The following is a 24,523-nucleotide window of genomic DNA, read 5'->3' as shown; positions in this document are numbered from 1 at the left end:
CTCATACCTATACGCACCATCACTCACACTCAAGCTATCAGCCTAGCTCTCATTTCTATCATCCTTTTTAATGCACAATCCCTTCAAAAGAAAACCCATCTGCTACAAGACATTCTCGCTGATTCTAATCCTGAAATATGCGCGATCACTGAAACCTGGTTCAGACAATATGACACTCCCCTCATCAACCAGTTACCCGTAGATATATATGATATTTTCTCAATCCCAAGGAAGAAGAAGAGAGGAGGCGGCTTACTCCTGGCTGTAAAAAAGGACCTCCAACTCTTGCCCCATAAATGTGACATCCCTCCTCAATACGAAATTGGCTTCTTCAAATCTAAATTACTTCAACTCTGTCTTGTATACACACCCCCTGGGCTACTAGAGAAAGATCCATCACCCCTTATTGAATTCTTTGCAAACTCACTATCACCAGACCTACCCACAATACTCCTAGGAGATTTCAATTTACACGTCGATACATCACCTCAAACACCTGCCTGTGAAGCTTTCCTGGCATCAATTGAAGCTATGGGCTTCCAACAGATAGTAAACTCCCCCACACACAAGGCTGGCCACACCCTTGACTTGATTTTTATTAACTCCCCCTTCAGCGTGAACAGTCCCCCACTATGTACAACAGTACCCTGGTCTGATCATTCCTTGATCGAGACCAAGCTATCACTCCCCCAAAGCTCATTGTCCACACCTCAGCAGCCTATTTCCCTCAAATTTCGCAAAACCTGTGATATAGAAACCATCACATCAGCTTGCTCAGACTTAGACAAACAAATTGATCTATCATCTACAGATAATGCATTCTCCTCCTGGGTTAACTGCACACGCAATATTGCCAATGAGCACTGCCCCCTGATAACAAAAACTTTCAACCCATATAGAAAAAATAAGAAACCATGGTACACTCCTTTCCTCAGAAATCTCAAAATCCAACTCAGAGCCACGGAAAGGTCATGGCGTAAACACCAATCCCCCGCAACCAAAACCCTCTACTATCAACGCATGCATGATTATAGAAACTCTATCCATCTTTCCAAACGGGAATACTACGCCAATAAAATAAATGGTCTACAATACAACCCCAAGGCCCTGTTTACCATGGTTGCTAACCTGACTTCTCCCATACACACGCAACAATTGACTATATCCTCCACAAATCGCTGCAATGAATTAGCGCAATTTTTTAAAAACAAAGTATCTTCCATCACAGCACAGTTCTCGCACAACAACTTCAATATCTCTCTTCCCATAGTTAACTCTCCTAGCTCCCTTTCCTCATTTGAGTCCTCATCCTCCCTGGAAGTAGAGAACATACTTAAGAAAATGAAGCCTTCCACACATCCTGCCGAAACGATCCCTTCTAAACTCCTACTTTCTATTCACAATGTGATCGCCAAACCACTCTCGAATATCCTTAACTGTTCCCTGGAGCATGGCATTGTTCCGGACTTTCTGAAACAAGCCTTAGTGAAACCCCTACTCAAAAAATCCAACCTTGACCCCACCATCCTCTCTAATTACAGACCAGTGTCCAACTTACCCCTCCTAGCAAAAGTTCTTGAAAAGCTAGTGAACTCACGTCTTTCCGATCACCTTGAACAGAATAACATCCTCCCTCCTACCCAATATGGTTTCAGGAAGCACTTAAGTACTGAAACACTTCTCCTCTCCTTATACGATACCCTGATCAAAGGAACCGACTCAGGGTCATCCTATCTTATTGCATTACTTGACATATCAGCGGCGTTTGACACTGTTAATCACGATGTCCTACTCAACATACTTAGAAATATTGGGATCACTGGCAAGGCCATCGATTGGATTCAATCATATCTTCAAAATCGTACTTTCACTGTCACTATGGGTAATAACGAATCTGATCCCATCAGTCTCCCCCAAGGTGTTCCCCAGGGTTCCTCTCTCTCTTCCACCCTATTTAATATATACATGCTTCCCCTCACTACGCTCCTTACCAATCTCCACATCAAACATTTTATTTATGCCGATGATGTACAAATCATCTTCCCTTTTTCGGACACCATCCAAACCGCTCTACACAGCTGGGAATCCTGTCTTTCCTCTATCAACCAACTCCTAAAAGACATGCATCTAGCTCTTAATTCAAACAAAACTGAGCTCTTAATCATATCCAATAAGCAATCGCTCCCAGACATCCCTCCTGCCTACCCTGCTACCAACTTCCCATCACACACTCGCAACCTAGGAGTTATCATTGATAATCACCTCTCATTCAAACCATTCATCAAATCCATCTTAAAGGACTGCTACTTTAAACTTCAAACAATAAAGAAACTCAGACCCCTACTACATCTCAATGACTTCCGCACTGTCCTCCAAGCTATTATTTTATCGAAGATTGACTATTGTAATGCGCTCTTACTCGGCATTCCTGCAATACACACTAGACCTCTCCAACTCCTACAAAATGCCGCCGCTCGGATCTTGTCAAACACAAAGAAAAGTGATCATATCACCCCCACACTTATTGAATCACACTGGCTCCCTATACAGTCACAAATTATTTATAAAACTCTCTCGATCATACACAAGAGTCTAGTAAACTCCAACCTCAACTGGATTAACCCCCCCCTCCTACCCCGTACCTCCAAGAGACCCACCCGCCCAGCACTCCAAGGAACACTCCATGCCCAATCCATCAAACCTTTTAAACTCTCCTCCACCATGAACAGAGCTTTTTCCCTTGCAGGCCCAACTATATGGAACTCACTGCCACATGATATTCGCATTGAGACCCATACCCCCGCCTTCAAAAAGAAACTTAAAACCTGGCTCTTCCAGCAAGCCTACTCCATCTCACCCCCTATCACATAATTTCCCCCTACAAATGTTTTTCTGATGTTTTTCTGATATCCTGGTATGAACGCCTTTTTGCCTGCTGATTTGGTACTGTGCACTAACTTGTATATAGTTTCTGTTATAGTTCAATCCCATAGCATATCCCCATAGCATTTACTCATTGATGTTTGTATTTCTTGTAAGGGCTCCTCCCAAATATTATTTATATGTTGCCTAGTTTACTATGTTATCTGTTATTTGTAAGGGCTCCGCCCAATGGTTTTTTGTTCACTGTAAACCGATGCGATGTGCGAACGGTCATCGGTATAAAAGAAACGTTAAATAAATAAATAAATAAATAAATATCTTATCAGAGCCATCACCTCCAGAAGAAAGCCACCGCTCCCCTCCAGAAGACCTATCATTTGCCAGCTTTATAAAGGAAATGTCTGAAACCATCCCTTTTAGGCTGCAAACTGAAGAGGATGCCAGGCATAGAATGCTGGAAGTTCTGCAATTCGTGGATGCCCCCAAGGAAGTAATGGCAATTCCAGTCCACGAAGTTCTGCTAGACCTGTTACACCATACCTGGGAATACCCAGGTACAGTTCCACCGGTGAACAGGAAAACTGACGCTACCTACCTTGTTCAGTCAGCTCCAGGATTTCAGAGGAGCCAGCTCCCTCACCACTCTGTAGTGGTCGAATCCGCTCAGAAGAAGGCTAAGAGATCCTGACCTCATTCTTCTGCCCCTCCTGGAAAAGAGCAGAAATCCTTGGTCGCCTTCAGCCGCAGAGTGTTCCAGGGTTCTATGTTGATGGCACGTATAGCAGCCTACCAACTATACATGACACAATACTCTAGAAACGTCTGGAAGCAAGTTCAGGATTTCTCAGAATCCCTGCCCGAGGAGTTTCAAGAGGGATTGAATTCCATTCTCCAGAAAGGCCTTGATGCTGAAAAACACGAGGTCAGAGCGGCCTATGATATCTTCGAGACTGCCTCCAGAGTGTCAGCAGCAAGTATAAGTGCCAGACGCTGGGCATGGCTGAAATCTTCAGACTTACGTCAAGAAGTCCAGGACAGGTTAGCAGACTTTCCATGCACAGGGGACAATTTGTTTGGAGAGAAAATTCAAGAAGCAGTTGTGCAACTCAAAGACCATCATGAGACATTGCGCCAACTATCTACTGTTCCCTCTGACTTCTTGTCCAACACCAAAAGGCCGCTTAGACGTGAACCCAGGAGGCTAACCTATAAAACCCATAGGTATTACCCTCCTCCATCCCGGGCTCATCCAACCAGACCTTCTCAAAGAGGTCAGCCTCGCCAGCACAGGCCTCCAAAAGTCCAACAAGCTCCCCAGACTAGTCCTGCAGTGGTGTTTTGACTCCCTTCTAGAGAGCAGCAGTCAATCCTCACCTCCAACAAAATTTCCTGTGGGAGGCCGCCTGTGCCACTTTGCCAACATATGGCACACAATCACAATGAACCAATGGGTCCTTACTGTGGTTGCCCACAGTTACGATCTAAACATCCTTAGGCTACCACCGGACTGTCCACCATGTCCGGTGTGGAGTCTAACCGATCATACTACAGTTCTCGAGGCAGAACTGTCCACCCTTTTGCAGTCCAATGCCGTGGAACCGATTCCCTGACTGCAATGAGGAATAGGGTTCTACTTTCACTATTTTCTAATTCCAAAAAAGTCAGGCGGCATTTGTCCTATACTGGACCTTCGTGCTCTAAACAAACATCTCCGCAAGGAAAAGTTCAGAATGGTAACCTTGGGCACTATGCTCCCTCTGCTACAACAGGGAGATTGGCTCTGCTCTCTAGATCTTCAGGAAGCATATGCCCACATAGCCATAACCCCTCCTCATCGAAAATACCTCAGATTCTTAGTTGGCCACAGGCATTTCCAATACCGAGTGCTCCCATTCGGCCTAGCGTCAGCACCCCATGTGTTTACCAAATGCCTGGCAGTAATAGCAGCTTACCTGTGACAACACGGTATCCACGTCTATTTGTATCTAGAAGATTGGCTACTCGGAGGTCCATCCAAGGAGGTAGTACTTCAATCCCTCCATTTTACCATCAGCCTGCTACAATTCCTGGGGTTTCTCATAAACTATCCCAAGTCAAATCTGACTCCATCACACACCCTCTCATTTATCGGAGCATATCTAAACACCATTCAAGCCAAAGCGTTCCTCCCAAAGGAACGAGCACGCACATTATCAACCTTGGCCAAAGCAGTACAGACTCGCTGAACCACCACAGCTCGTCACCTGCTAACCTTACTAGGTCACATGGTATCCATGGTTCACATTACCCCAATGGCCCAACTAGCCATGAGAGTAAACCAATGGACTTTAAAGTCCCAGTGGTCCCAATCACACCAACATCTAATCCACATTGTCCAAGTCACCAACCAGCTTTGACTCTCACTAGCTTGGTGGATACAGGAGTCCAACCTTCAAATAGGACTACGTTTTCAACCCCCGTTTCCTCAGATTACATTAACCACAGATGCCTCCAATTTGGGTTGGGGAGCCCATGTCAACAGCCTGCAAACCCAGGGAACCTGGACCACAGCAGAAGCAAAGCACCAGATAAATTCTCTGGAGCTCCGGGCGATACAGTATGCCCTATTTGCTTTTCAGGATTGCCTGTCCAACAAGGAAATCCTAATACAGACAACCAGGTAGCGATGTGGTACCTCAACAAGCAAGGGGGCACAGGCTCTTACCTGCTATGCCAGGAGGCGGCGCAGATCTGGGCCTGGGCGCTCTCCCATTCCATGCTGCTGAGAGCAACCTACCTCACAGGTGTGGACAATGTGATGGTGGACAATCTGAGCTGGACCTTTCATCCCCACGAATGGTCCCTAGATCCCACCGTAGCAAACCAAATTTTCCACCAGTGGGGCCGCCTGCACATAGACCTCTTTGTGACAATCCACAACCACAAAGTAGACAAATCCTACTCTCTACACCAGAGCCGCAAGATACCACCAAGGGATGCCTTCGCCCACTTATGGACAGCGGGTCTTCTATATGTCTACCCTTCACTTCCTCTCATCAGCAAGACTCTCGTGAAGTTGCGTCAGGACTGGGGCACAATGATCCTCATAGCCCCTCACTGGCTACGGCAGGTTTGGTTTTCCATCCTACGCGACCTCTCAGACCAGCAACCAATTCACGGACTGTTGCGTCATCCGAACCTCCACTCCTTGTCGCTGTCAGCATGGATGTTGAAAGGTTGATACTACAATCCCTTAACCCTTCTGACAACGTGTCCCAGGTCCTCGTAGCTTCACGAAAGCCTTCTACTAGGAAATCTTATCATTCCAAATGGAAAAGATTCTCCTTGTGGTGCACGACAAAAGAAATAGACCCCTTTTCCTGCCCCACAACAAGGTTCTTGGACTACCTCTGGTAACTCTCGGAGTCTGGCCTACAAACTTCCTCCATACAAGTGCATGTCAGCGCCGTAGCCGCTTACCACAAAGGTATAGGGGATGCCCCAATCTCGGCGCAACCCCTTGTAGGGTACTTTATGAGAGGCTTGCTACAACTGAAGCCTCCACTGCGTCCTCCGGTTCCGGCATGGGACCTGAATGTTGTGCTAGCACGGCTCATGCGACCTCCGTTCGAGCCCCTGCACTCCTGCGAGCTACGTCATCTCATTTGGAAAGTGCTCTTTCTACTTGCTTTGACATCGGCTTGCAGAGTTGGTGAGCTACAGGCGCTGGTAACATACCCACCTTATACAAAATTTCTCCACAATCGTGTGGTACTCCTCACTCTCCCTAAATTTTTGCCAAAGGTAGTGTCTGATTTCCACTTCAATCTATCCATAATACTACCCACATTTTTTCCAAAACTCACTCACACCCAGTTGAGCAGACCCTACATTCCTTGGTCTGTAAACGTGTGCTCGCTTTTTATTTGGACCGCACTGCAGCTCATAGGAAGTCCACCCAACTTTTTATCTCCTTTGACAAGACCAAACTGGGAGTTCCGGTGGGCAAGCAGAACCTATCCACTTGGCTGGCGGACTCTATTACCTTCTGCTATCAATAAGCAGGCCTTCCACTTCAGGGCCGCATGAAAGCACATTCAGTCAGAGTCATTGCAACGTCAATAGCACACCTCCGTTCTGTACCTATTGCTGACATCTGTAGAGCTGTCACATGGAGCTCTTGCCACACTTTTGCAGCTCATTATTGTCTCGACAAGGTTGGCAAGCAGGATTCCATCTTTGGCCAGGCTGTCTTATGTAATTTGTTTCCAGTTTAATAACCCAACTTCCTTCCTGTGACCCACTGTGAAATTCAGGCTGCCCTCATACCCAAAAGCACCCCTGTTGTTGTGCCTGTTGCTCGTCGTTGGGTGCTTTGGTTCACGCTATTCGGGCATCCTGTAGCTCACTATTCACCCATATGTGAGGACTACCATCCTACTTGTCCTGGGAGAAAGCAGAGTTGTTTACCTGTAACAGGTGTTCTCCCAGGATAGCGGATGTTAGACCTCACGAAACCCGCCCGCCACCCCGCGGAGTTGGGTTCTCTTATGTTTATTTTATTTTTTGCTCGTACTTTTGATACAAACGAGACTGAAGGGGGACCCCTGCTGGATGCAGGGTTAGTGCCATGCTGGGCATGCCCAGTAGGTGCCAGTCAAAGTTCTAGAAACTTTGACAAAAGTGTTCCGTGATAGGGCTCCATCCTGATGATGTCACCCATATGTGAGGACTAACATCCTGCTGTCCTAGGAGAACACCTGTTACAAGTAAGCAACTCTGCTTACTATTTTCTACATACTTTGATAATAAAGAATCTTTGGCTTTTTCCGATTTTCTACTTCTGGTTGCTACTTTGCAATATTGGATTGGCTTCCGTTGTGTTTCCTGGGACCATACATTCTTTTTTTTGTCCTCAATAAAAACCAGTGGAAAATTATCTGTTTGAATTATTAAATACCTGCAGGCTTTTGTTTTGGGTGTGGGGGAAAAGGCAATAATAGAGATTGTACAGTATGATCCTACAAGATTTGTAAAATGGTGGTCTTGTCAAGGCAGCTGAAATAAGCCAGACCAGATGTTTGCAGATTTCTTTGAATAATCATAATGAGTAACCTCAAAACCTGATTGGTTTGTACCAGTCAGTGAGCAAATATCCTAGATTTGGGAGATTCATGGAAGGACTGAGGCATTGGTTCTGAACCTAGTCTTTGTGTTATCTACTTCCTGCCCCCTCTGCAAAACCAGTGTGGTTCTCAAAATATCCACAATGAACATGCCCAAAGAGGACAATTTTCACAGCCATGTATATAGATAATAGTGATTTACCCGGATAAATTTTCTGTCTGAAAATTGCCTTCCCTCAATGTAGCTAACTGTTTTGCCACAGATGTACAGGAGATTCACTTGAAAGAGGCCCCAAATATTCTGTTGTAATGTCCGTTAGGATGAAGCAATTGTACGTGTAATCTTTTGCATTACATGCGATGCTGGAAGTGATCGCCATTTTCCGACAGACACATTTCAGTGCGGCACTCCATGTTCCTGAATGCGTCTGCGAGCATGTCGGGGAGAATAGCAGCAATTTCATGTTGGATGTTCTCCTTCAAATCTTCCACAGTTCGAGGCTTGTTCCGATAGTTTCCTTTGAGTATACCCCAAAGGAAGAAGTCTGGTGGTGTCAGATACGGCGACCGTGGTGGCCAAGGCCCCTTTGAAATTACCCTGTTGCCAAAAAAGGACTCAATTTCTGCTATGCTCTTTGCCAATGTCCGGCGCCTTCTTCATCGCTTCGACGCGGGGGCATTCCGTCTTGTTCGAAGCTCCATATACTGAGGAGCACATTGCTTTGTTTTAGTGAGAGTTATTACAGAATATTTGGGGCCTCTTTCGAGTGAATCTCCCTGTACTTTTAGCAGCATTTAGAGGAGGCATTCCCAGGGACGTATAGGTTGAGTTGGGAAAATGTGCAGATTACATTTTTAAATTTGTGGACTTTAATTTTCATTAAAAATAAGTATCCACATTTGCACTTAATTTTAAAAACTACCAACTATGGGTGGTTTGTACCTGCAACACATTTTAAAGCAGAAGTACACATGTACTTTTACTTTGAAAATTGATACAAAATCAGGTAAACAGTGCTTGGGGACTGTAGTAATGCAAACAGTTTGAAAATTGCTCTCAAAATATATTAGCGTACATTGAGTCTGGGGACCAAGTTGATATGAAAATATATATATTCATTATTGTTATCCTGAAAACTAGATTGGATTAATTGATGTGGGAGTGAGTGTCTGAGGATTGTGTTGAGAATTTCTAGATTTAGGAAACTGGCTATGAAGAAAAATAAAAATATTTTCTCTTACCCATGAATGCTTAATTTCCAAAATGCTAATATTAAGTAGAGTATTTGTTATTAACCTTATTTTTCTGTGTTCCAAGGAAATGTTATCAGATTTCAAAAGGATTGTAGGAAAAATGTTTTCTTATCCTTCTTATCAATGCTTTTAGAAAAGAAGTAGTGTTAGATCTTTACTTTCAAACAGGAGAGAACATTTCTAATCAGCATCCTTAGAACTATTGTAAATAAATTTGTTTCATGGTTTATGCTTTAGTGTAGTTGAAGCAAGATACAAGGATGACCATACTAGACACTAGGTACTGTTCTCAGGATTAATAAACAGGTAAGTGGTCATTTCTTGCATGTTACGCCAGTGGTATCGAAGGAAGATGAGGCTACCATTTTCTCTTTGCTCTGCCTATTTGAACTTTACTGTTGCTAGTTTGTTCCTTCTTTGTGCTCTACTGATAAATTTAAAAAGGTTTGCAATTATACTGTTAACATTATCCTACTGTATGCAAAAACAGTTTTTGTTTTTATATCTAGGTGTAAAACAAAAGTATATCCAGACAACTTACCCACAACCAGTGTGGTGATAGTCTTCCACAATGAAGCCTGGAGTACACTTTTACGAACAGTTCACAGTGTGATCAACCGTTCACCACGACATCTACTGGAAGAGATCATTCTTGTAGATGATGCCAGTGAAAGAGGTAAGATGTGTTCCACCATTAATATGCAGTATCTATACATTTTTCATCATCATTGAAAGATTTAAAATATTTATTTTTTGGTTTCCTAGACTCTAACCTTAAGCTGTCAGTGTGGTGGGCACCTGAATTGCAGGGTTAGCAATGTTTTTAGACCTTAGTGCATCCTGCCATGGAACTAAATGTTTGTTTGTTTATTTATTTGGTGCTTGATTAATCACATCATGTTACAAAAACTAAATTAAAGCGATGTACAATAAAAAGTCATAAAACTAGCCATTAAACTCATACAAAAACAAACATAAAATAAAACAAAGTAAAACAAAATGATTTAAAAGCTAAAAACAGCACAAAAGCAAAACATAATTAAAAAAAAAAAAGTATATATATATACATAATCGTCAAAATAAAATAATCCAGGAAAGACTAATAAATAAAACAATTTAGGTACTACATGCTATGGAGAAGTGGGCCTTAAGGGTCTTTCAAAATTTTAATTAATTATTCATAAGACAAATAGACTGAAAAGAATTCTGAAGATAAGGTACCAAGTATGAGAAACAGATTTCTCTAGTTCTCTCAAAACAAATTTCCCAGATAGAGAGAAGCACTAATAGTGCTTGCTGGGAAGACTGCAGGGTTTGTGTGGCTTGGTAAGGAGTCACAAGTGTGAAGCGATAGGCAGGTATTTCAGAGTAAGGTTTAAAGGTCAGACATCCAATATTAAATTGGATTTGAAAAATACTGGAAGCCAATGCAATTCAGAAAGATGAATAACATGATCAAACCAATTTAACCATTCTTTACTGTTAAAAAGTAAATCCACAATCTTAATAATGAAATTTTTATGCCTTTATCTCTTTGGTTATTGTGTTATTTCTAACTTAAAACAGTCAATCATCCTATTTTTATTTATTTTATTTATTTCTTTTGTATACCGACATTCGATCGAAATATCACATCGGTTTCCAGATAACAGGTTGAATAGGGCGAGAACTGCCCTATTTTACATTGTAACAAGATAATTAATTAAACAATTAATACAAGAAACATTGTAACAGCTGAATATACTTAAATGTGGGTATAGAGAAATGGCCTATAGCCTATATACAAAATGTACAATATGATTTGGTTACGAGTAGAGGGGGGACAGGGAGGAGGGAGTGCAGGGAGGGGGAGAGGGAGGGAAAGGAGGGGGGAGGGGAGGTGTATTTTCCCTCAGGCTACATGTTCATAGAGGTTAACAAACCCTGAACTGTTTGATTTGCATGACATCTGTCACCTTGAACCTAGAACAGACCAAAGCCCATAGAAGGTTCACCAAAATTTCGGTTTGTTTCTGAACTGGCCTGGGATTGCATCAGCAAAATGGATACCTTGTAACTGAATGTTCTCTCCATTTTTTTATGCCCAGGCAGTTCTTGCCATGGAAAGGCATGTCAAAACTCGTAATGTTAGAGCAATGGCAGCATCAGTGATTTATGTAAGACCAGCCTTCTTTGAGGAGATTTGTAAAACTGCAATATGGCATTCAGTTCACTCATTCACATCTCTTATTGTTGGGACATTGACTTCCAACATGGCAATATGTTTGATCAAGCTATTCCTCCAGTATCTCTTTGAGGGGTAAAATTCAGCTCCATCCAACTTATGTTCTTATCCTCCCAAGTGCCCCATTTTTATTATTTTGGGTTTTCATAAAAAATTATATATATATATATATATATATATATATATATATATATATATATATACGGTCAATGTATAAAACATAAAAGGTTTTGCCCACCAAAAATATATTTCCTGCCTGTGGGCATTATTGTCTGTATTTTCTCCCATTTTTGTTGGAAGACACCACTTTGCTAAGGATTCTTAGTAAATTGATTCAGTTTATCCTTGATGAAGAAAGCTAAGGGCCAGATTTTAGTACCTATGCGCGGGCGTAGATTTGTGCCGTGCGCATGTTATAAAATCCAGGGTCGGCGAGCGCAAGGGGGTGCACACTTGTGCACCTTGTGAGCGCCGAGCCCTAGGGGAGCCCCGATGGCTTTCCCCTGTTCTGAAATCGGAGCGGCCTCGGAGGGAACTTTCCTTCCGCCCCACAGCCCTATCTAACCCCCCCCCCCCCCCCCACACACACCTTTACTTTGGAAGTCGCGCCTGCCTCTGGGCAGGCGTAGGTTGCGCACGCCAGCCAAGTGCCGGCGCAATATCCCCTGGCACGGCGCTGTGCCGGAGGCCTCTGTCCCGCTCTGCCCCACCCCCGCCCTTTCACAAAGCCCTGGGCCATACACTCGTCCCAGGGCTTGCGCACGTCGCCGGGCCTATGCAAAATAGGCTCGGCGCGTGTAACCCTAGCTGAATTTACGCGTGTAGGGCTTCTAAAAACTTGCCCCTAAGTTGCTTACCTGAACAGGTGTTTCTTGAGGACAGCAGAATAATTTGTCTCGCATATCCTCCCTGTTTGGAATTGTATTTTTCTAAGTTATATTATAGGGCTGAGGGGGTTCAGTAAGATTGGTGGTTGTATGAGAAATCTGTGCATACTGAGAGAGTCCTTTTCAGGTGTTTTCAGAAATCTCTGAAGGATGATCCAGGTTGGTGCCATTGGATAACATCACACACACATGACTTTTTATGCTTCTGTCCTTGGAGAACACGTTACAAATAAGCAACTTTTAAGTTTTTGATTTGATGTCAGCATTTTTTCTCCATGGACAAGCAGGATGAAATTAAGCTAATAAGTAGGTGATATCATCTGATGATGCTAATATAAATATGAACTCTGAGTTCAGAAAGAAAAATCTTTCTGAGCATGCATAGGAGTTCCAATGCATTGGTCATATACTAGTCTCCTCAGTCAGTTTTCTTTCATTGAAGCAAAAGGATGCTCAATTGCTCTCTCTTCACAGCCTGTTTTCTTTCCTAGAATTCTTGGCTTATTTGCTTAATTTAGTTCCTTTTATTCCTTTTATTTTTCAAGGCTCCTCAGCCAGTTTGTAATCCACGAAAGGACATCGCCACCTATCCCATGATTTTTTACTTTTCCTAGAAGCCTCTCATGAGGAACTTTGTCAAACGACTTCTGAAAATCCAATTACACTACATCTACTGGTTCACCTTTATCCACATGTTTATTAACTCCTTCAAAAAAAGTGAAGCAGATTTGTGAGGCAAGACTTGCCTTGGGTAAAGCCATGCTGACTTTGTTCCATTAAACCATGTCTTTCTATATGTTCTGTGATTTTGATATTTAGAACACTTTCCACTATTTTTCCTGGCACTGAGGTCAGGCTAACCGGTCTGTAGTTTTCCGGATCGCCCCTGGAGCCCTTTTTAAATATTGGGGTTACATTAGCTATCCTCCAGTCTTCAGGTACAATGGATGATTTTAATGATAGGTTACAAATGTTTGCTAATAGGTCTGAAATTTCTGGGCAGAGGATTTCAACATATTGTCCATGATAGCACCTAAATCCTTTTCCATGGTAGTGACTCACAAAATGGAATCTTGCATAGCTATAATTTGGGTTGCTCTTCCCGACATGCACTTGTCCACATTAAATGTCATCTGCCATTTGGTTGTCCAGTCTCGCAAGGTCCTCCTGCAATTTCTCACAATCTTTTGTGATTGAACAGGTTTGAATAATTTTCTGTCATCAGCAAATTAGATCACCTCACTTGTTCCCATTTCTAGCATCATTTATAAATATGTTAAAAAGCAACAGTCCTAGTACAGATCCCTGCGGTACTTCTTTTCACCTTTCTCCATTAAAATTTGCCATTTAGCTCTATTCTGTCTTTTAACCAGTTTTCAGTCCACATGAGAGCATTTGCCCAGCCTATGACTATTTAATTTCCTCAATAGTCTCTCATGAGATACTTTGTTCTCACAAGACAAGCAAGATGGTAGTCCTCACATATAGGTGACGTCAGTGGACGGAGCCCTGCTACGGAAAACTTTTCTGTCAAAGTTTCTATAAAGCTTTGACTGACGCTGGCACACTGAGTGCACTGAGCATGCTCAGCCTGCAATTATCCCTGTGACCACAGGTGTCTCCCCTCAGTCTTCTTTTATCTGCTCAGCAGTAAGCATAGCAGTTAGGAGCTCTGTGAGAAATTCTCACAATTTTTCCGCACAGAAACACTTAAACCTTTTTACTTCACAAACACTTTTTCCCTGTGCGAGTCTCCCTTCGCGTGCATTTAATCGACGCTTGGTGAGTACTATGCCCTGTTTTGTGGTCGGTTCCTGTCACCTCACTACGGTTTCCCCAGCCTACCATCTAAATTGCGGCCTTCCCTCTCCCTATGTTTTCCCAGTTAGCCCCACATAGCCTGCGAGTGTCCTCCCGTGACCCTCTGCCTGGTTATTAGCGCTAGTGGGATAGGGGCTTCCATGGTTACCGTTGCAGCCAGGGCCTCTGTCGAATTCATACCTCGGTACCTTTGTGCAGTTGATGCCCCCATCGCTACCGTCTGAACCCCCTACCAGGCTGTTCTGCCTTTTTCGACACCCCTCCCCCCACAGTCCATTGATGCCATCGATCCCCGCATCGATTCTTTCAGTGCCATCAATGTTTTCATCCATGGCGCTGATTTTTCCATAGGTGGCGTCTATGCCCGGGCGGATGCCATCAATGCACACCTTGGTGTCGTCTGTGCCATCAATGCCTGGGTCAATGCTGTCAATGCCCGGATCAGTTCCATCGATGCCATCGATACCATCGTCAATGCCATCGATGCCATTGTCGGTGCCATCGATGCCATCGCCTGGGTCGATGCCATATCGATGCCCGGGTCGATGCCCGTGGCCATGCCACCGATGCCGTCTGCGCTCGTCTCCATCCATCGATGCCGTCGATGCCCACGTTGTTTCCATCGGTGTCCTCTTTGTTCCTATCAATGCGCCCATCGATTCTGTCGATGCCGGTATCAATTTCCCGATGCCATCGATGTCTATTCGATCCTTCGATGCCACATCGTTTCCATCGAGACCTATACCAATGCAGTCAGTGCCTCCATCATTGTTGTTGTTGCTCTGCCCGGGCCATCGACATTTTTTCATATATATTTTTGACGATAGCCTCGAGGCCGCTCCATGCCGCCATCGATACCGTCAATACTGACATATCACCTACATGCAATGCCCTCGCCTAAACACAGTGCTCCATGCTTTGGGTTCTTTACTAAAGCCCCATATTAGCCTATGACACTACATAGTGCCAGGAGCAGTGCAGGCATGCTGACAGTCCGTCGTCATTCGCCATCCAAGACAGCGAGGGCATCCACTTCGGCGCTGTCTGCCACCGACACTATCCAGCACATCGGTGCTATCCTACTCTGTGCTGGAGAATGCCCGGGCCAATCAATATTGCTACTGCCACCGCCACTGTTCTACACAGTGCTGGCAGTCATCAGTGCTCCAGAATAACCGGACAGAGTTCCGAGGAATTCTGCACTGGCGTCATGATACATCGAGCAGCTGCAAAGAGGGCGGGTTTCATGGGTCATAATGGCTCCCCCTGTACCTGAGGCATTCCCCACCAACACCGGTGCGAGGTTTTGAACCTCCACAAATTACTGTGGTAGCGCCAGACACGCTCAGCCTGTCTCCTCTGTACCTGCGCTACCATACCAGGTTACAGAGTTGAGTCGGACGTTTACGTCCTTCAGGCTATCCCTTGATTACTCCTGAAATCCACTGAGCCATCAATCTTCGCTGGCTTGTCCTTCTGCGATCCATGACGGATGGTAAGTACTCTACTCTAATCCCGCTTCAGCGACAATCCCATTGAGACCTGTTCTCTAAATCGGGCCATATGGTTTGAAAGGTTCTAGGTCGTCTGGTCTTCCAAGAACCGTATTAGTGTCACATATCGCTATTGCCAGCTATGTCGGACACAATACCAAGAGAACCTCTCTACCAATCATTTGGGATTACATCAGGACATCCTCCCATTGTCAGCAACGGGACTCTGTACTGATTAATTCTCTGATTTTTGGTTCCTAATTACGGACCAAAATGCCGATGCATTCGCTGATCTGCTTATCACAAGATTCAGCAAACACTGTCTCAATTGCAAGTCCACCTCAAGACCTGGCGACAGGTCTCGACGTTCTTGTACAGCACACAAATGCGGGTAAGACTTTTACCGCTCACACTCCCGTGGGAGATTACATGATATCCAGATTACATCAGCCCCGCCAGTTGGACACCTCCTGGACTCTCAACTTGCCGGATATCAGAGCGGCCACCCCACTTTGTACCAAGGTTCAGGGTACAGTTCCCTGGACGCTACAAAGCGTAACAGAAAGTAGTTACTCTCCGCCCATCCTGGACCTCAGAAATATCAATTTTCTTCAGAAGGCGCAAGTAAAATGGTATCTCTCGTCACCATGCTTCCATACCGCAGTAAGTAGGTTGCCTCTCTCCTCTAATCTTTCTATGTGCTTCCTGGTGAGTCAACAATATTACCATCCCAAGCTCTGCCGGTTGCACCAGCTTCGGCAACTTGTGTATTTCATTAAATTACTAGCAGTGACTGCTGTTTCTCTAAGGAGTAAAACATCATTCATGCTTTTCCTTGCATGGACAGCTGCATAGCAACAGTCAATCCAAGCAAGGAGCTCTATCTTCTTCATGACTCACTATAAATCTATTACCTGGGATTGCTGTTAACTACCATAAATCCCATATAGCACACTTCTGGACACCACAGTCACAACGAACTTCCTGTCCAGAACTGCGCAGACATTCTGACAAATTCCTGTATGTCTCTGCGCGCATACAACATAACCTCAGCCCCTCAATTCTTTCATTGTTGGGCCATGGCATTTTTTCACCACGCACTTGCTCATAGGTCCAAAATTTGCTCTGAGTAAGATTCAGTGAAATTCAATTATCAGTGGACCTAAGCTGTTCAACCACTTTCGTCCCTTATCCATATTGCAGATATAGAACCAAAACCTAGACTGGTCCTTGTCATGCTTGCATTTACTCAGGGTTACAGAGTTCGCACTAACATCTTCTCACCCCAATATGCATCTGTTCCGCTCCATGCAGAGTTTCACATCAACTTCCTGGAGCTTTGAGCCATGAGTTATTCCTTTATGTCTTACAATACTGCCTATGCATAAAACCTTTGTGCATACAGACAGACAGGATAGTGACAATGTGGTATTTCCAACACTCAAGCACGCACAACCTCTTAGCTGCTCTGCTAGGAAGCTGCACAGCTCTACTCTTGGCCCTTGCTCACTCCATGCATCCCCGGGCCACTTATCTAACAGACTTACTGAACGCACTAGCAGACCTTCTCCACATAAGTTTCCATCCTCTTGGATGGTCTCGGATTATATGTGTAGCGAGGAAAATCTTCTAGCGCTGAGGTCAACCGAACTTGCCCTCTGCATCTGAATCAAACCATACGGCGGACAGATTCTACTCCCTACACATGTCTCCAATGCGTTCCCATGGACGCCTTTGCTGCAACAAAGGCCTCTTATATGTGTCTCTTTCAATGCCTCTCATAGACAGCACCCTTATTATGCTGCACCGGGACAGGGTTCACTGTTCTCAGACCTACGTCCTGGCCAAGACCAGTATGCTTTCCCATACTTCTCAGTCTATCACACCAGTAACCAATTCGCCTTCTCACAGGTCAGTCTCATATCATGAACTCACTGATGTTTTTTTTTTGAATGATCTGATGATCAATTTTTGAATCCATAAGTTCACTATATTACTCTTATTGTATCTATATGGTAGATTTGACAGGTCATCTCTACTACGTTAAATAGTTAAATTGTATGTACATATTATATTATATTTATTATTACTATGTTAAATTGACATCCGGTTTTATTGTTCCTTATGTTCTACAGTTCTATGTAAAGCCCCCATCCGCTGTTGGGCAGTTCATCGTTTTATGTAAACCGGAGTGATTTGTAATTCCAACAAGAACTTCGGTATATAAAAATTAAAAATAAATAAATAAATAAATAAATGTTCTCAGGTACTGGTAGCGTCTCAAAAACCTTCTACACATAAATCTTACCATTCAAAATGGCATGATTTACCATGTCGCATAAAAAAAAAAAAGGGTTTTACCCCCTTTATTTCTACACCACTCTTTTCTGTTACTCCCTCGGATTCTGCTCCCCAGACATCCTCCACATGGGTACGCCTCGGTTCCAATTGGTGTACCACTTGGGAGTGGGGATATCCGATTAACGGTTCAACCTCTTCTGAGTCAGCTTACTATGGGTTATCCACTGATTAAGCCGCCTCTATTTTTACTGGTTAAGGAATGGGGCCTATATATTAGTGCTTACAAGACTCATGCGTTCCCCGTTCAAGCCTTGCCATTCCTCTCACTTAACAGTCTGCAATGGGAAATTCTTTCCCTCGTAGTCATCACTTCTGCCAACAGGGTCAGTGAGTTCCACACCTTGTTACATACTCACTCGAACTTCCGTTCCTCCGTGACCGAGTGCTTTTACGTACTCAACTTCATATCCTTCTTAAGGTAGACGCAGCATCTCATCTTACTCAGAATATACTCTGCCCACTTTTTCCCAACACCTCTCTCTCACGAGATTGAGAGGGTTTTCCACTCCTTGGACTGTAAAAGTGCACTTGCATTCTATCCAGACCGCACTACACTCCATAGGAATTACACCTAACTCTTTCCTCCTGTGGCAAAAGCCAAGCTGCGAGTTCCAGTAGGCAAACAGACCTATTCCTCCTAACACACTACAACACCATGTGTAACCACACTCTGTTAGGGCCGTACCAGCCTCAATAACTCACCTTTGGCTGGTGCCGCTTGTACATATTTGTAAAGCTGCGACCTGGAGCTCTCTCCATACCTTCGCAGCCCATTATCGCTTAGATAAGACTGGCCAGCATGATTCCATGTTTGGTCAGTCCGTCTACTCCTCTTCTTTTCGGTTTAACTACCCAACATCCTTCCACGAACCCGTTAAGGGTTTCAGGATGCCCTCCTTACCAAGTTCCACCCCCGACGTTGCGCCTTTTGCACGTCTTGGGTGCATTTGTTACAGTCTCGGGCATCCTCAGCTCGGTATTCACCCATATGTGATGACTACCATCCTGCTTGTCCTGTGAGAAAGCAAGTGTTGCTTACCTGTAACAGGTGTTCTCACAGGACAGCAGGATGTTAGTCCTCACGAAACCCACCCGCCACCCCGTGGAGTTGGGTCTACATACGTTTTATTATTTTAGTTTCGCTTGCGCTTTTTGCTATAAGACAAGACTGAGGAGAGAGACACCTGTGATCACAGGGATAATTGCAGGCTGAGCATGCTCAGTGCACTCAGTGTGCCAGTGTCAGTCAAAGCTTTATAGAAACTTTGACAGAAACGTTTTCCATAGCAGGTCTCCGTCCACTGACGTCACCCATATGTGAGGACTAACATCCTGCTGTCCTGTGAGAACACCTGTTACAGGTAACCAACACTTGCTAAATGCTTTCTGAAAATACAGAAACACTATATCAACTCTCAGGATGATTTGTTATTAGCTGTCCCTTCATTTAAGGAAGCTTGTTTGGTTGATACATGCATGAGGACTTACTCTAAAATTGGACCAACAATGTTGAATATTTTAATGCACCAATTGCATTTATTGCCTGATATTAAGTCCTTTTGGAAGCATTTGAAAGCATTTTATTTTATGAAGCTTTTAGAAATATGCTATGATTTATGCAATTTTATTTCTCTTCTGTTTTATAATTTAGTTTCATAACTGCCCAATTAAATGCTTCTTCAGTATATTACTTTGTACACTGCTTAGACAATTGATTTGTAATTAGCGGTATATAAGAATTTCAAATGAATAAACTGGCTCACCTTTATCTACATCAGGGGTTCCCAACCTTTTCAAATGCACATTTTTTTTTCAACATCCAAAGGTTATAGGAAATCCCCATCCTGCCCCTACCAGTTTCACGCCTCTTGCCAGTCATTCCTCCATCATTCTTTCTCTCTCCACTAATGCCTACCCACCAGTCTTCTCCACAAGTTCCTCTCCCCTCCATGGAGCGTCCCTTTGAACATTCAGGTTCCAGTGGCATCGCATTTACTTTAATACCCTCAGACTTTACATGCAGAGATTTCAAAATTATCTCTGGTGATGGTTTGTTCTTCCCACTGCCTTCCTTTATCCATGGCAGCCATCCATCCAAACCCTCTTTGTGATACCTGGTAGCAATCTCTCTTTTCCCTTCTCCCATGACACTTTCCAAAGTGCCTTTCTTTCTTCAAGGATAAGCAGGATGGTAGTCCTGACACATGGGTGACAACATTAGATGGAGCCCTAATGTGGAAAACGTATGTCAAAGTTTCTAGAACTTTGACTAAGCACACTGAGCATGCTCAGCATGACCTATATCACGTGTCCATGAGAGACCCTCTTCTGTAAGCCTCACAGTGTGATTGAGCTCACTTTGGCTGTTTTTAGCTTTGTGGAAAACTTTTCTCTTTTTGCGTTTTTTCACATTTTTTTCTTCTCAATATGTCGCTTTCCTGTAGTGTCACTAGTAAGGGTTTTTGGCATTTTGATTACGTTTCTTTTTGTGCTTGATTCCCCCGAGGCAGCGGTACCTTGGTGCCCGCCGGCTATCACCACTCGCCGCCATCGCTTTCGAATATGTGGCCCTTTTGTTTTGTCCCGTCATGGCCAGTCTGGTTTTTGCTGATGCCCCTGGCGCCAGAGGACCATGTCTATCACCGATCCTTATGAGGTATGTATCCTCTGCCTGGGAGTGTCGCATGAGATCCGGGGTTGCCGCTTATGCGATCAAATGACCCTGAAGAGACGTCTGCTTTGACTCTAAAAGATGGATCAGCTGTTCTGGTCGAGGAAGTTGGAGCTGCACCGATGGACACTGTGGCATTGATGACGGGACAGTCGGTGCTGTCGGCGAATGGGGTGCCAGAGACTGACCATTGACAATTTCCAGGCCGAGGACACCAGACTCATCGTCTTCGGCACTGGAGAAAGACTGGGCTGAGCATCAAGGGAAGTCTAAGAAGCATCAGCACTGGTCCCCGTCAAGCATGGTGCTAGACACATGGATGCACCAGCTTTTAACACAATGCCCCCAAAGTGACCCCTGCGGCGAGGACAGCACATCTTCTCTCAGTGCCAGGGGTCCACGACAGTCTCCACTGGTCCTGGTGCTGATCACTGATCAACCTTGCTGGTCCTAAGAAGATCTGGCTACCCCTCCTTCCTCAGAGTTGTTGTGGTATCGGCAACTTTTGAGGAGGAAGTGGAGAGTCGAGTCCAGCTGCCAGTGCATCGAGAACTGCAAGGCATCAGGCCTGTGGCACCGATGGCACTGGAGCCAGTGCTGCCCATCATTCTCCCTCTGCTGGAGAAGCTCAATGTGTTCATTGGTGAATTTACCGATCCAGCTGGCACTAGTGTCCTCCCCCTTAGTTCTGCTCCGTATACAGGACTCTCAGCAGGCCAGCCTCAGATGCCTTCACCCTGCATTGTGGCGAATGTCCTCCAGCTCCACTAGTAGCAAAGACTTTGTTGAAGCTTTGCGAAGACAGGGAAATTATGATTCTCATAGCCCCTAATTGGCTGAATCAGGTCTTGTTTCCACTCTTAAGGCAGATGTCCAACTGGAAACCTATTAGACTAGGGATTTCTTCAGATCTCATCACACAGGACTGGGGCTGGTCGCATCACCCAACCTTCACACCCTGTCGCTCACAACTTGGATTTGAGAGGATGATTCTCCAGCCTCTCAAAGGATGTGTCTTGTATCCTGGTGGCTTCCAGAAAGCCTTCCATCAGAAAGTTGTATGGACTGAAGTGAAGGATGTTCTCTGTATAGTGTGAGCAAATGGCCTTAGATCCTTTCTCTTGCCCAACACACAAACTGCTTGACTACCTTCTACACCTTTGAGGCTTGTCTTAAAATGAACTCCACGAGAGTTCACCTGAGTGCAATTGGTGCATATCACCATAGTGATAGAGCCGATCTAGCCCTATTCTTTTAGTTATCTGGAAACCGATGTGATTTCTCGATTGAATGTCTGTATATAAAAGAAATAATAATAATAATAATAATAATCTCTATTCAGCCTATAGTTGTACGGTTCATTCGAGGCATGCTTTAGTTGAAGTCTTCACTATGGTCTCTTGCTGTGACCTGGGACCTCAGTGTGGTGCTAGATTAGCTGATGAAAACTCCTTTCGAGCTACTGCGTTCATGTGAATTGAAGTACCTGACCTTGAAGGTCATATTTTTAATGGCAGCCACTTCAGCATACAGGTTAGCAAGCTTCAAGCCTTAGTGACTTATTCACCTTATACTATGTTTTTTGATGACGGGGTTGTCTAGGGTACGCATCCTAAGGTGATGTTGGACTTCCATCTTAACCAGACCATAGTCTTGCCAACTTTCTTTCCCAGACCCTATTCACACCAAGGCGAACAAGCCCTGCACAGTTTGGACTGGAAAAGATCCTTAGTCTTCTGTCTAGAGCAGACAAAATTCCATAGACAGTCCACCCAGAGTTTTGTTTCTTTTGACCAGAACAGGGTGGGTATTGCCATTGCTAAGCAGACAATCTCCAATTGGCTAGTAGACTGGTGCACCTCCTTCTGTTATGCCTAGGCAGGATTGCATCTTTTGGGTCATGTCAAGGCTTATTCTGTTTGAGCCATGACAGCATTAGTGGCCTACTTGAGAGCAGTTCATATGAAGGAGGTCTGCAGAGCTGCGATGTGGAGTTCTCTCCACACATTAACATTGCATTAGCTGGATAGGGATGGCTGATGCAACAGCCGGTTTGGCTAGTCTGTCCTTTGGAAATTGTTTGAGAACCTAACTCTTTTCCAACCTAGGACCTGTTTTTTTTTTTTTTTTTTTTCATAGGAAAAACAACAAAAAAATTGCATTCTGCCATGGGTCACACCACATTTAAGCAAGTAATCAAGTAGCCTTTCAAAAATATATATTTTCTTTAGCTTTTTCCCTTTTTTTTTTTTTTTTACTGGAAGAGATGGAAGGATTGTGTGAGAGAGAGGGTGGTTGGTTGGCTTTTTGATATGGCAAATCTTTGGGCATTTCTGGAGTCTGTTATGATTATTGGTGTTTGGGTGGATCCTTGGACACTGTGGCAGCTGACCACGCCCACGGGGGGCAGTCCCGTGAGGTACCATGTTGTCTGACTAGACTCTGGACACACAAACACAGATTGAATCTTTATTTAAACAGTTTTGGAAACCACCAGAGGTGGCAGTAGTGAGTAGTAGATGTTGAGCCCGGCTGGGCGAGTATCCCTCAGGACGCTGGAACAGCGGATCCTCTGCTTGGCTGTGCTGTAGTGGAAAGAGACTGAGAGTTATGAGTACACAGTGAGAAATACACAGAGTCCCAGGTAGAATAGGAGAAGCTCTGAGACAGGGAGAGCAGGCCCTCGAGGAGCGAGTACCTGATCCCTTAGAGCAGGGAGACTCAGTGGTATTGTACTCACACAGCGGTTCCACTAGACGAGAGGTCTGGCACTGGAACAGAGGGCAGGCCCTCGAGGAGCAAGTACCTGGTTCCAGGGAAGTAGTACTGTGGAATAGATGGAAACTGTTAGTGAAGTCTTCCAATTAGAGAAGGTTGTAGATGCAGTCAGCGACTCAGGGAACATGGGCCCTAGAGGAGCGAGTACCGGTTCCTGATAGCACCTGAAAGAAGCAGAAGAGACCCAGAGGAGCGGGTACCCCGTTAGCAGTAAGAGTTCCAGAGAACGCTGGAGTGGCAGAGTAGCTTCGGTAAGGAGAGTGAATCCCATCCGTAGTAATCCGAGACGTTGCTAACTCGATTAGCTAGCAAAAGAGGTAGGCTTAAATATCCGGGCAGCATGACATCATCTCAGGGGGACGCCCCTGAGATTCACGCCAATGAGGAAATAAAGATGAGGGCGGCGTGTGAGCGCGCGCCCTAAGGTACCTTTGGAGGAGCATGGTGGGAAGCAGCACCAAAGCCGGTCTGGGGACGCCGGAGAGGTTGGCAGACAGATGCCGCGGCAGCCAGTAGTGCGAGGTGAGCGGGAGGAGCCGCAAGGAGAGTAAGGTAGGCGAGGCGAAGCAGTCGCAGACCGGTCGCAACAGAGTCATAGGATGTCTTTATATCCCCTGTGATGTTATAGGATTTTATTTATACTTGTCCTTTTCTTTAAGTTGCAGTATCTTGGGAAATGTTTATCACACAGACTGTATATAAAACTGGAAAAACTATCTAGTGGAAAAAGGACTAGTGTGTTTAAGTGACAGATGATTTTAGAAAAGCTATCCCTTAAAAGATCAAAACATTTTGACAATCTCAGAAATTGTAAGCTCTGAAACCAAGAGCACAGACTGCTGGTTCCTTTTATTGCCATGGAGCTCCATCGTTCTAAGTAGGCTGTGGTTCGTTGAGTGTTTCATGCTCATTCTGTGCTTCCAATGCAAGGTTGTAAACCAACTTTGACAGCAGTTTTATTGAAATTAATGACTTTACTTATCAAACTGAAATTTTTGATGCATTATTAGAATCATTTTTGCTAAAATCTAGAAGAAATGTTTGCA

The 24,523-nt window shown here is 44.4% G+C and overlaps 1 protein-coding gene across 1 annotated transcript in view; it reads left to right on the top strand.

The window, feature by feature from the left end:
- GALNT1 (polypeptide N-acetylgalactosaminyltransferase 1) overlaps positions 1-24,523 on the top strand; it is a 487,294-nt gene that overhangs the window by 199,610 nt on the left and 263,161 nt on the right. Inside the window, 1 exon segment of the mRNA XM_029589850.1 lies at positions 9,752-9,918. Coding sequence (XP_029445710.1) covers positions 9,752-9,918 — 167 coding nt within the window.

This window comes from Rhinatrema bivittatum, chromosome 2, assembly GCF_901001135.1.
Source record: "Rhinatrema bivittatum chromosome 2, aRhiBiv1.1, whole genome shotgun sequence".
NCBI lineage: Eukaryota > Metazoa > Chordata > Amphibia > Gymnophiona > Rhinatrematidae > Rhinatrema > Rhinatrema bivittatum.
Note: the sequence above shows the minus strand (reverse complement) of the source record. Positions and strands in the feature narration are given on the sequence as shown.